This window comes from Nycticebus coucang, chromosome 7 (genome assembly GCF_027406575.1).
Source record: "Nycticebus coucang isolate mNycCou1 chromosome 7, mNycCou1.pri, whole genome shotgun sequence".
NCBI lineage: Eukaryota > Metazoa > Chordata > Mammalia > Primates > Lorisidae > Nycticebus > Nycticebus coucang.
The window spans coordinates 52103063-52117343 of NC_069786.1; the positions used below are offsets into that span (position 1 = coordinate 52103063).

Below are 14281 nucleotides of genomic sequence, written 5' to 3' on the forward strand. Positions count from 1 at the left end.
GCTGCAAAGTCTAAACCCACCGTGGACCAGCTTCAAACCTAAGCTATTTTGAGTCATTTTAAGCGTCTGAGTTAACCAAAACTGAAATCTGGTTAGGAGATGGTAGATTATAAATTATAAAAACCCTATTTCCCTGATGTTATCAGATCTCTCCAGGAAATTGCCTTTAGTTGGGATATAGGTGGTATGAAAAAAGTGGGTTGTGTGACAGATTTTATAATTTTGTTCATCTTTTGTTATATTGCTTAGGACTTCTTAAATCAGTGATTCTCAATCCTTGGCTGAGTCATCCAGGCTCCCACCCTAGTCTAGTTAAAATCAGACTATGGACATATGAAGCCCAGGCATCAGTATCTATGTATTCAGAGACAGACTCTCACTCTGTTGCCCAGGCTAGAGTGCCAGGGCCTCAGCCTAGCTCACAGTAACCCCAAACTCCTGAGTTCAAGCAGTCCTCCTGCCTCAGCCTCCCGAGTAGATGGGACTGCAGGCACATATCCTCACACTCAGGTAATTTTTCTCTTTTTTTTGTAGAGAGGTGGTCTTGCTATGTTGCCAGGCTTATCATGAACTGCTGGCTTCAAGTGATTCTCCTGCCTTAGCCTCCCAAAGTACTGGGTTTACAGATCTGAGTCATCATGCCTGACTCAATATTTATTTTTAATGTTCCCCAGAGAATTCAAAGGTGCAGCTAGGTTGACTGAGGATCACTGCCTTGGAGAAGATTCTTTTAAAATCTCATTGATTCATGTACTTACAGACGTCAGCTAGGTTGGTGTCAGAAGTTATGCAGGTCTGTTTCTTTTACAGTCCACTTCTAGGTATGCCTTGTTTTTCATAAATGAAAAGTATTTTGTAATTTAAAGTGACATTCTATAAGGTTCTACTCTGTTTTCTAAAGAGCCATTCCCCCCTATTTATGCTGTAGATGGTGGCAGTTACCTTACTACTGGGTAGGAATCAAGCTATATGATCTGGTTGCAGGAAGTAATTGCCTGAAAAGTAGTTATGTCCTCAGCAAATCAAGAGCCCTCGAACATTTCCCAATGCTCCAGAAGGACAAACTGGTAGGAGCAATTGTCTACTACGATGGTATGTGATTTTCTTTTTCTTACAAGATACTTTACTCTCATTTATGATTCTTATAATATATTCTTAATGGGGTGGTTTTGCATCTTTTCAGTGCTAATTTCCCACAACACACAAATGCTCATGCACACACACACGTATCGCCCATTCTCTTCAATATCGGCTGAAAATGTCTCCATAATGTTTTGCCTTTCATATTGTTGTTTACCTATTCCTTCTCTTCTTTGATTTTTACTTTGTGTCTCAGGCTTTGTTTGGTCCATTTCTCATCATTGCCATCATGCCATTTTTGTTATGTGTTTGCTAGTGAATACCTGCCTTATGAATATATTATAATGTTGAAAGCAGCTGAGGATCTGTTAGATTTTTCTAGATGAAACCTCTGTTTTCAAGGGGTTATAAACCTAGAGAAAAATGCCCCTTGGGCTGAAATTGACATGTTTGTATTTTCTTGAAGGTATAATTTAGATGATGAAGGTATATGAATGAACATTCATCTGTTAAACCAAGCCCTCATTTGTTGTTGCTGGATGTTTTCAAACAGAGACATTGCCTAGCTCCATTTGCCATGTGTTCAATATTCACTCTTTTTTTTTTTTTTTAACATGTGTACAATGTAATTTTATACAGTTTTATTGGAAGAAACTAAAGACTTAATGTGATGGACCACGAAACAATATGAAATGAAATAAGCAAAGTCATTGTGAAATTTAGGCATCGTTTTAAAGAGTATCTGGATTTGGAATATAGTGCAAAAGTGTCCATTTATAATGAAATATCTAGACACAAATAATTGTACATGTCCACACAGTCATAGAAATTTTGTGACGTCAAGGGTGGTTTAGGCCTGTATCTCAGTGAACCCTCCACCCCATTATGTGATCTTTTATATTTAGAATTACATATCTAAACTCTTATCAAGAAGAATTTTATTTTTATTCAAGAGACTTTGATATTTATACTTCACATTACGGGCTGTCCTCAAGGCTATCCCTAACATTTTTTCCCCTTTTTTTTCAATGTTACATTTCTTAATCCATTCGGCAGTCTGTCAGGCTTTTATATATAAATGCGAAAAGTATATGTGCAGAGGGGGCAAAGGGGACCAAACTCAACAAAATGTCTTAGGAGAAACAGTATTAGAAAAATGTTAAGGGTCTTAGGTAAATATTAAAAGGCAGAAAAATCACAATTTGCAGTGCCTCCCAGCATCTGAACACTGCAGGGGGGCCACTTAACTACTTTTTTGGTGCCCTAGATTGAGCCTACATGTTAAAGGACAACCTTAACTGTGAATTTGCTTTCTCTGCATCAGACCTTTAATGTTAATCTGTGGTAGTTTATTGGGTGATTATAGTAAAGAAGTTTTTGGTCCAGGAAGAGTAAGAAGGCATTCTGTAAATAGCATCCCGCCCATTCTGACATGGGAATGTTTTTGGCCTTTGCCACTTACCACAAATTCCTCCTGCACAAACCCTCTCAAATACTTACTGATTTTCTATATTGCATGATGTATTGGGCACTAGCTAATAATTTTATTTATTTGCTTACACATATCTGGATCTCTTTAGTAGAAATATTACTGGATGCCATATCCGAATTTGTGGCAGCCTGTCTTATGTTGCTTTGGTCTTACAGGAATTACAGATTCTTACTGATTCTACTTAGATAGGCCAAAGGAAACCTGTATTATATAAAGGAGAAGAAACAATCTTCTATGATAATCAACAAGAAAAATAATTCTTTAATCTAGAATTGATATGTATCATTTGTTATAGGTTACAAAATTATGAGTTTAGTGAAGATTTTTGAAAAATCTAAACATTATTATTTAAAATAACTTCAAAATGCTATTCAGAAATGGGTTGTAAAATATTAAGTCTTGAACTAAACGAGTAAAAATAATTATATTCTAGTCACTTGAAATAAATGATTTGTATTTTTGACCTGAAATGATACAGGCCCAGTTGGGTCATACCTGAAATGAGGCAAAACAAGAGAATGTGAAACAGTGTAGTTCTGTGGTTTCATTCTGGATTCACAGACAGGGCGACTGTCGTTTCACCTTGGTGATGTGATGAGCATGTTAAATACCAACAAGGAAATAAGGTGGAGAGGAGTGTGTAGGTAAAAGAATTAAATACAGTAAATGTATGTTCAAAAAAGGGAAGGGATGTCTTGGCCTCTCCCCCATGATATTATAGTATCATCCTGCTCCCTAAGTATTTCAGAGAGGAAAAGCATATTCCTTTGAACTTTTACTGTTAGTACCTCAAGTTTATACATTGTAATTTTTGGTATAGACTTTTGTTGGTGTTTTTGTTGTTTGTCTTCCCCGTTAAGAGGGCTAGAGGGCCATGGCATCAGTCTAGCTCACCGCAACCTCAGACTCCTGGGTTCAAGAAGTCCTCCTGCCTCAGCCTCCTGTAATTGAGACTACAGGCCCATGCCATCATGCCTGGCTAATTTTTCAATTTTTAGTAGAGACAGGGTGTCACTTTGCTCAGGCTGGTCTCCACCTCCCTGAGCTCAAGTGATCCTCCTGCCTCGGTGTCCCAGATTGCGAAGATTACAGGCATGACCCACCATACCCTGCCAAGGTAAACCTTCCTTAATAGGAAAAAATGTTCTCTTCTTCATAAATAACCATTTTGAAAACTGAATAACAGTCACCTAAATGACTTCAAGATGCATTATTTGGGCTACTTGAAATATATATATGTAGATATAAAATCATATATATATATAGAGAGAGAGGTGAAATTCATATAACATAAAATGTAACCTTTTGAACCACAATTTTTATAACTTTCACCTAGGGAGAGTCTTAATTCTAGTGAAAAAGTCATATAAGTAATCAAATGAACTTCTAATGCTACAGGAAGTTTTGTTAACCAAACCCCCTTATTAATAATACATCCTACAGCTACTTCAGCAGCAGTGGAAAGTGGGCCGTAGCCTTCCTTCTGAAATACAAAATGTACCAAGGTCAAAAAATCTTTCATGATGACTTATAAGAACAGTTCATCCTAAGTAAATTCTGATGACTGTTGCATGTACTTAAGCCAAAATCTATTCCCCAGAAAAGGTCTGTAGAGGTAATAAAAGAAATTCTACATTCTTTTTGATGCAGTGATTATGATTCTTTGCCATATTTTATTGTTAACTGTTGAAAAACAAACTCATACATGTGGAGGAATAACTGTCATTCTTTTTAATGCAGATAAAGTAAATATCAAATTTCTCAGTAAAATTTATATGAAATGGAAGTTGGGATGGGGGTGACATACCAGATTTTTCCTCTGGTTGTATTTTCTCTTACAGTCTATTAGTGAAAACACAAGGTCAGTGGTTTCCCCACTGAGACACATCCTAGTGTTTTCTTACTAGCCTCTTGCCCCCCTAGTGGAGACTCATACTCTGGACCCTGGCCTGAAAATAGGGTTAGCAGGTAGAGAGTGTGGTGCCCTGGCCAGCTCTACCCGGTCAGAAGGAAGTGTTTAAGGCATGTGAGGTTATATGAACCAGGTGCTGGGGAGGGTCTGGGGGGGGAGCCGGTTTTTCTCTGTAACTTAGTCTTCCTCTATCAACTCCAATCTTCAGTTCCCAGAGTGGAATTTTCATGCCATTCTGGTTGGACTCCAGTCATCCAATCCAGGACACAGAAAATGGGATATAATTAAAAATCATTAAATATTTAAAACCATTAAATACCCTCATTAAACCTCTATAAAATGAAACTAGAGAAGAAAATTATAGCTTTAACTTCTTCCTTTCTGAATGTCAAGACACTGACAGAGAGAGATGTCTGTTAGTCATATCCGGTGACACCTCTAAGCATTCCTCATGCACGCGTAAAAATACCAACCTACAAGAAATTACACTGGCTCTCCTAAGGTAAATGGAAGTTGGTTATATCCATATTTCAAAGGAGAATTAAAGCCCAGGTTTTACTAGAATATTCATTTTTATTCCAACCTAAAACTCACAGCATACAAATAGATGAATTCAGCTTGTGAGAGAGTAAAGCCAATTTAATCTCTGGCTCCCCTGAGGTAAATGTAGTTCACGGTCCTGCCCCCACCCCAACCTCAGCTATAATCTCTGGCTCCTGGAGGTAGAAATGCACTGAAGTGAGGAAAATTCTGCAGCAGGATATAATGATCCAAAATGACAGGGACAATAATGACAATGAATTTCATGTCTCCCAGTCATGAGCTGGAGATGCTTGACTAGGCTGACTTATACAATTAAATTGTTACAGGTACAGCAGGAGACGCAGTTAGCTGTATGCTTTGGGGAAGGAAGCCTCTGGCAAAAGGCGTATTGTGGAATCTAGACTCTTTTGTTAGGAACAAGCTATTACTCCACTAGGCACCCACCTGCAGTTGTACTCTTTAATAAAAGAAAGCCCGGGTTAAAGACAAGTCTTTTAAGGTGTTGATTTTATCTACTTTGAAAGCTAAAAAAATCAATTACCCAATACTGCACAGGTGATTTTTTTTTTTTGATATCATGTTTTTGTTTTTCCATTGAATTCCTGGAACATAAGTGAAAATCTAAAGACAGTGTCTTTAATCCTCATTTATCCTGTTTGTAAACAGAGTTAAAGTGATTGTCTGTTATCGACTTTAATTCAGACACATGAATTTCTTCTAAGTAATAGAAATAGGTTGACTAGATAACCAAACAAGGTAGATTTATAAATCAAATAGCAGTGCCATTGTGGAAGTCTGGGCTACTTGCTTCTTAATGCAGTTCTTCGTGTAAGTTGGACTGGTAATCCCGCAAGTGGAGGGTGTGAGCCTGGTGAGGTGCCCGGGATGAGCCACTGTGATGTAGGAAGAATACATTAGAACTTCTATTTAGACTGATTTTTAAAATCAAGTTGCTGATAAACATCCTTATTCATATATGGTTCAAATGTCTAAGAACGGTAGTACCTACCTGCGTGTAATTTATTAATAAAAGGACACATATTGGGGATCTATGCTGACATGTACTTTACTTTTGGAATACTCAATTTAATTTTTCTTCTTTAGGCCCCTAGGTTAGTAATTTTCCATCATTTCATTTCTTTGCTGATTGGCTAATTTAAATGTTTTCAAGATACATGCATTCAGTGAGAGGAGAAATGCCTCCAGAAGAATAAACGTTACCAAATCCCTTTCTTCATTTCTCAAATCTAATTTCTGTGCACTTCGATTGAGGTGGCTAAGAACAAACAAACAGGCTAAATGAGTAAGAGGGGATACTATCTTGGAGACCTCCAAGTTAAAAAAAAAATTGTCATAATACATTAAAAACTTGTGTTTCTTTCAAAAATTGTCATCTTAAAAATAAAATAGAGTTTCTAAAAAAATGCAAAGTTCTCTTTTCCAACAATTCTCAAGGATTCTAACCCTTTTCAAATCTTTATTATTGTACAACCATAATTTAAAATTATGTAAATATTGATACATATAAAAGAATACATGTAACATATATGTAAGTTATAAAACATAATTATAAAAACTGTGGAATCCACAGCTAGCCCTAAAACCTAGAATATTACCCATATATTGAGGCTATTTGTGACTATTCCTCATTCATTCTTTTCCCTCTTCTCTAGAAATGACTGCTATTCTGAATTTTATTACTAGGGTTCTCTGTTTTCCTTTTTAAAAGTCCTAATCACTTGCACACGTATTTTAAAATAATATTTAGTTTTATTTTTAAACTTTGTGGAAAGTATTATATGATATAAGTGGATACAAACAGTGTGGAGAACAGCTGGACACTCCAAGGAAAGTTGGGCGTGCATGTGCATACCTTGTGACCCAGGAACTTTATTACTGCGTGTATGTCCCAGAGAAACTCTTGCTATATTAATGGAAGCACTAAGTATACTTTCAAAAGGAGAAAAAATGCAAATAAAGTATATGAATTGTTGCTAAACTGAACTACAAAGATGAATCTTGGAAAAATAATGTTAAAAATGGTATGGAAGTTGTCTCACGATCGGAAGCATCCAGTCATACTAGAAAACTACTTTCCAAAGTATTAAAGTATAGTTAAAACAATCAGTGATGTGCATATTCATGACTTGGGTTGACAAACTTACCTGGAGTTTGAGCCCTATGTTACACATCTATAAATCTGGGCTTATGACACCTAACTACTAGGCTGTTTTGAGACTTAAATGAACTAACAATTGTAAAATATCTTTATAAGTACAAAACATTATTCAGATATTAATTATTTTATTTGGGTGAATTTTGTGGATACTCTGTACTCTACCAAATTTCTACTTTTCATGAAAATATTCCAGAGTGAAGCATTAGTTTCATAAGTGTCCCCTTAGGTGTTTAAAATTTGAAGATTTTTCCAGAACGATTTCCCAATCATTCTTAGGAAAAAGTATTGTTCATATGAACAAGCTTCAATTCAGTATAAACTTTGAAGCATAAGAATTAAAAACACATTTTCATAGGATTCTTCTAAAAGCATCTACCTCCTAGACATTGATTTAAAACATAATTTGTTTCAGTATTTCTCCTTGTTCATATGCAGTTTTATACATCTAAATGAAATGAATGGTTTTTATCTTGGTTTCCTACTCAGCCTTCCTGTTGTATTTCTCCACTTGTTTTCTGTGAGTTACATAAATGAAACTGACATTACTGCTCAGATAGCCGGCATTTTTTTTTTTTTTTGCCCCCAAATGCTGCCTTTTTGCTATTCAGCATATCTGGATACCAACTAATGCTAAATGAAGTTTGACATGTACCCCTAAGAAACAAAACTTAAAAATTGTGGCTTCAAAGGAAACCTTGAATAACTAGGACACACTGTGTCCACCCAGGCTAACATCCAACATATGCTTTAGCTTCCTGATGTTGAGACAGAGCAAATTGCCCCCAGGAAACTTTGCGGTTGTTTATTACTCACTTGACCAGCATGGATTAAATACCCGGGTTTTCCCTTCCTTATAATTAGGGTGTTTATTTTAATTAAAGCACACAAAAGTAGAGTTGATCAGGTGCAGCACGCTGAGATACTGATCATCCGTATTTGTACTCTCTGTACAAAAGCCTAAAAACATGCTAAAAAGTCACCAATAGTAGGATATGTATATAAGTTGAGCAGGTGGTTCTGGTGGGTTCACAGTAAGCTTCTATTTCTCTCACTCTTTTGCACAGTTGACCTTTTTTTTTAAAAAAAAGCAAGATCAAAGGCAAAAGCCTTTGTATCAAAAATCTTTGTCTACTCGTCTGCTCAATTTGCTTATTCATCCAGAAAGTATTTATGAAGCCTTTGCTATTTGCCAAGCATTGTGCCTGGCATTAGGGCCAAATGTGTTAAGGATTGAGTTCTGAGCTTGTAGATTTTGAGGGAGTTCAATGCTGTATGCCAAATATTTTGACAAACACATGGTCTCTACTACCAACTATGTTTTGGATTTGTGTAGCAGAATATGGTTTTCTAAATCTTTTTCCCCATAAATCTTTGACCCAATTTTATATGTATGCTGAATAGAATATTATGATCCCTTTTTTTTAATGGGAAAAAAATGTGGACTCAGCTAAACACCTGGATTGGTATTTTGGATACATGGGGATGTGAAAGCATTTTATTTTATTTTCTGGTAAAAAAAAAGAATTTTATAAAATTAAAATGATAGCATAATTGTTTCTTACCAAACCACTGGTTTTTAAGTCTCTGACATACTTAAAAAAATAGCCAAAAAATTCAACAGAGTATCTACATTTTAATTATGGAAAATCCAAATGTATGCAAAAGTAATGAGAATAATAAAATGAACTTCCGGTTTCAGCATATGTGAACTCATGGCCAAACTTCACCTGTAATCTCATCTACTCCCCATATGCCTTCCAGTAACAAACATTTCATCTATGAACATCTGTGAGTATTTAGTCTACATCTTTAACGATTCTCTTTTAAATACAACCACACCTAAATCGTTTAACAATAATTTCTTAATTTCAATTATCTGGTCATGTCCTTATGTCCTGTGTAGTCTTATAACTTTAATGGGCTCATAATTAAAAAATCAACCCATAAAATAGTCAGAATCTTAGGGCTCATGTAAGTTGATTCATTCTTTTTTAATTGACAGGTTTCTCGTCCTTTGTTTTTTATTTTATTTAACCATTCTCCTGTCTTTCCTGTACATTGTTTGTTAGACTTGTTCCATTAATCTGTTGCTGTAAAAGAAACAAAACCAGTCTCAGTGCTTTAAACAGTTGACTATTTCCTGCAGATGCATGGGCTTGGATGGGTGGTTCTCACTTGGGACCCCTCTTGTGGTTGTTTGAGATGGCAGCTGTGGCTGGAGTCTTCTCAACGCTTTTTTACTTACGTGTTTGATGCCCGGGCTGAGAAGAATGGAGCAGGTGGGGCTTGGTCTGGCATCTCTCTTTCCCAATGGCTTCTCCAGATTACTAGTTTGGACTTTTCCTCAGTGTAGTCAGAGTTCTGATATATTGGTGGCTTACTCCAAAGAGCACACCAAGAGTCAAAGGCAGAAATGTCAAGATTCTTGTGACCTAGCCTTGGAAGTCACACAGTGTCACTTTCCACATTCTGTTAATTAAAGTGAATCACAGAGGCAGCCAGATTTAAGGCATAGGACATTACAAAAGTAAGGAAAAAAATGGAGGCATAGTTTATCTCTTGATGAGACATCTTTGGTAACTAGCTATAAGGAGGCTAGACAAAGCAGTTTTCCCAAAAAAATGCTTTCTAGGTTGTGACCTGCATTTCCATCATAAGTCTTTTTGCCTCTGTTTTTTTTTTTTTTTTTTTTTACGTCAGTCATCATAATCATTGCCCAGAAAATTATAGCATTTCATTAAATGTTAAGGGATTATAAAATGGTACTGTTTTTCTTCCTTCATTTAGAATTACTTATAGTTCTCCTATATCAACTATTTGTTTACCTTAAGATACATTGTATATAGGAATGTCTGGATAAATGCTTGATTCTTCCCATTTATTTACTAGTTTTCAAAAACAATAAATTAGATTTTTAGCATCCTCCAAGTGTAATGTGACCTTTTTTATTATTTGCATAAATTCCTGAATTTAGATGTATTTGATGGATTTGCATCAATCCATTAGTTATTGATGTTCATTTGCCCCAGCTCTGGCCAGGGCCCCTTCCTTAAGTTAACTCCTGAGCCCTTTTGATACGCTCTCAGTGTCTGTGGTAACTTCTGCGTTATTGGTGTGACAAGACACTCTTGAAATTTTCCTGCCCTATCCCTTGAAACAGCCATTTCTCCCAATAAGCCTTGACTCCCTCATGTAGAAAATGATAATTAGAGACCATAGTCTATTTGCTTTGAGTATTTGTTGTTTCTGGTTGGTCATTATTTCTAGACCTTTCAATAGAAAGAGTTAGGAAAGATTTTGTGTGAAGAGTAAAAACATGATGAGTTCTTACTCATAATTCCACTTTCAATTCAGGAGTGTATGATTTTTATTTAATCTCATCAAGCATACTTCCAAATATAGTATTACTGAAAGGTTTGATTTTTTTTTTTTTTTTCGGTTTTGTTGTTGTTCTCAGGATATATGCCAGTGAGGACATGCAGACAAATTACTGTCTTGTTAAGCTATTTGACGTAGTTCCTGTGAGTGTGGTTATGCCACCCTCTTAATACAACAGATCAATTTCATTTTGCTTCGGATCACTATGGATTTATTTTTTAAACTGTGGCTTTTGTTTTATAATTATGTAAAATACAGGGTTTCAAAATCAAAAATAAAAACAAAGACTATTCAAAGAAGTCTAGCTTCTCTCTCTGTTTCTTCTACCCTATTCTCTCCTTCCCTTAAAAGGCAAAAATTTATTTTATATTTTAGAATTTTGCTATATCTTTTTATTGTGTATATACACACATATATATTATTTGTACACTTGTTAGATAATAGTAGTGTCTTATTTTTTTCACCTAATAGTGTGAATAGTGCTTTCCATAAATATAAGAGATCACATAATTGTATAAAGTGAATTTAAAAAGCATCCATGAGCCAAGTTTCACAAAGTTAAATTTTATAGCTATGCTAACTGCGTAGATCAAAATATACTCACTGATACAGCGTTAGCTATCACTAAACCACATTTTCAAATATTTTTCTTTTTATTAGTGAAAAGTAAATCTTATTTTCTTTCTTTAGACACCATAAAACAATGGCATATCTACTAGTTTTATCTGTACAGACAGCTTAAAATTAGTCTGTGAGGCGCAAATGCTATTATTATCATCCTGTAAAATATGCTCTGATAATGTTTAAATTTGCTAAAACCTAGTTCATATCATCTGCTTTCATTGAACGCCAATCTGCTTAGTCAGACTAAGTGTTCATGTTAATTATAGTCTCTTAAATGGATGAGTCTGTTTTGTATTAATACATGAAATTAGACATTTCTTGGTAAAATTTTGATATGCTTCATATTAATAGTGCATTTTTAAAAATTTGGTGAGGAAGCTAATTAATTATAGTTTAAAGTTAAGATTTAAAAATTTGAGGACTTTTTGCATTTGTTTTTGAGACACTGGGAAAACACACTTCCAAGAAATGTAAGCTGTATTTTAAAATGCTGCATTTTAAAGCGTAAAGTAACTATTCAGTGCATTTGTGTGAGAGTAATTCTCCAACAGAAATAAAATCTTTTAGATCACATGTGGAAACAGGGGAAAAGAAAATAATTGACATTGTAATATGGCAAAATAAAAGGCTATACAGATTGGTCTTTTGGAACTAATTTTCTTCCTGCTTATTGGACAGCAATATGACGCCTCTCATGTCATCCACAGGTTCAATATGTGTGCCCTGCCCTACCTCCTCTTAACAGGTTTCCTAGCATCGTTTCAGGGGACCAAGAGTCTTTTCTCAGATAGATGCTTAGAAAAAGGAAGAAAGAGATAAAAAATAATAATCAAATCTACTTTGGAGTTGTTTTGCAGACGACACATCCCAACTTTTGTCACGTAAAGGAAAGCCAGCCTGGTATTATGTATGCATCTTGCCTCACAAGATATAGCAGTAATAAAAATATCCCTTCAATTAAAAAGCTGCACGCTTTTAGTTTCAACTACTGATTTTACAGCCGAGCGTTGGAAATGTAATAGAAGAACTGTGAAAAAAAAAAAAGTCATCGGTACATAGTTCTTCTAAAATATAACTAACACCTTGGTAGATTATATTATCTGGAGCCAAATATATTACTATTTCAGAATGTGAATTTTCAAACTAGTTTCATTATTACTATTAATACTTAACTCATATCACACTTCGTTAGTGAAATACTCTGTAGATAATCATATCCACCCACAGCATGCATGAACAACATAACACCCGTTTTTTTTAAAACTCAGCTTTGCATCTTTAAAAAACATACACACACAACTAACTTCCCACACCACTTATATAACTGCTGCTCCTTTTATGTCCCCAACCAAATATGTGTTCTTGTATTCACTGGGAAAGTATTACTAATGTATGATTTGCTATCTTTGCAGAAGAGTAAGCCTTTGAGAAGAAACATAAAAATATAATTAGAGGAAAGCAGCTACCAGACTATGAATAAAATCAAATAACTTGAACTTTGTGTGAATTTGGGATAGGTAATGCCAAAGCATATCAGTAAACGTAAACTTCGTATTTCCCGGGAGTTTTAATTTTCTTAATTTTTAACGTGGGGAATAGTATGATGAATAGATTTGGTGATTCATGTTTTCCTTTCCCATCAGAAGGTCAAAGTCTAACTGTAAGTTCATGGAGAAAGGCTCTCAGGCAGTTCCCTTGGTAATCCTGTGTGTACAACAATTGTACCTCAGTACCCTCATTCATTCTGGCGAATAAGGAGGTATAAATACATTAGCATTAAAAGACTTCTCTGAATACAGGCAGGGTTTACTTGGATAAATTCACAACTCTGACTCTCATAACGGAATATTATAAACCCAAGTTCCCTTTTTTCAGAGTGGCTTCTTCTTACAGTGTTTAAAAAATACAGTACAAGCTAGTTTTAAACAATCTGTCTATTGTGTAAAGATTTGTATATACTTTTATCTTTTCTCTTATTTGTTTCTTTTTTTAATCATAATTTTGAGTAAATTTGGGATTGTCCCAATCCTTGATCCTTAAGTATAAGCAAAGACAGAGAAACACATTTCTCTGCTCAATTATGTCCATTTTTAAAGCAGCAAAAGACCCTAATTAAGGCAGTTCAGCAGCAATATCAATACATAGTGAAATACACATACAATTTAGTGTAACGGTTAAAGGAATATAAACACCTAGATGCAATTAAACACCTCACTTACTATAGTTTAATTATTTTAATTTGCTACATTTGCTATTTAATGTAACCTCGGTCCAGCCTCTCCCCACCCAACCACAAATGTGAATAGAATTAATTCACTCCATAAATTTTAATTTTGCCTTCTTCTCTCCTTTTTTGCAATTTTTGTGATTACGTATCTCAGTTCAACACGCCTTTAATTGTATCTAGAGATAATTGAGGGCCTTCCGTGAGGCAGGTGGTTCTCTGTGATTGGACTTTTTCTCCTTTTCTCCCCACCTGCTCCCCCAATGTCAGGTTTTAGGAAGTGCTTTCCCTCATGCATTTCTATAATTCTCTTTGAATATGGCTTTAGTCATTTTTTCACAAATATTGAAATTTTAGAGCAAGAGGGGCTGATCCTAGCAGCTCTTCTGTTGAAATTCTTCTGCTAGCAACAGGAGTTCCTCAGAACACTACTACCCAGAAACTGGGTGAAGCTGAGTTGGAATTTCTGGGCACAGCCAATAAAGCTTTAACAGGAACTTGACCATTCAATTGTTAAGGTCCTGAGAAAAAAAATAACTTTTCTAATTTCCACTTCTATGACTTGTATTTGACATACAAATCGTGTTTTGTCAAGTATTGGGCAGTCCCAAATTAGAGCCAGTAGCCAGGAAAGTTTTCCTAAGAAAGAGCTGCTACACTTTGCACCAGAAAGGAGTCCCTGTTTGCAAAAACACCCAGGTCAGCAAGCGAGGCCTGAAACCTAATGGCCTGGTCTTGGATTGTTCCCTCAAGAAGAGAAGTTTCCTAGGACTGAAGGAAGCAGCAGCCACCAAACACGGAGTGCGCCCTCCCTCTCAGGAGGAGGTGATCGTGCTCATTGCTTTCAGT

General features: G+C 35.5%; 1 protein-coding gene across 2 annotated transcripts in view; it reads left to right on the forward strand.

Moving 5' to 3' along the window:
• Positions 1–14281, forward strand: part of GPD2 (glycerol-3-phosphate dehydrogenase 2) — a 147436-nt gene that overhangs the window by 81629 nt on the left and 51526 nt on the right. For both annotated transcript variants that reach the window (XM_053596966.1, XM_053596965.1), the window contains exon 6: positions 929–1092. In XM_053596966.1, coding sequence (XP_053452941.1) covers positions 929–1092 — 164 coding nt within the window. The remainder of the gene's footprint in view (positions 1–928; positions 1093–14281) is intronic.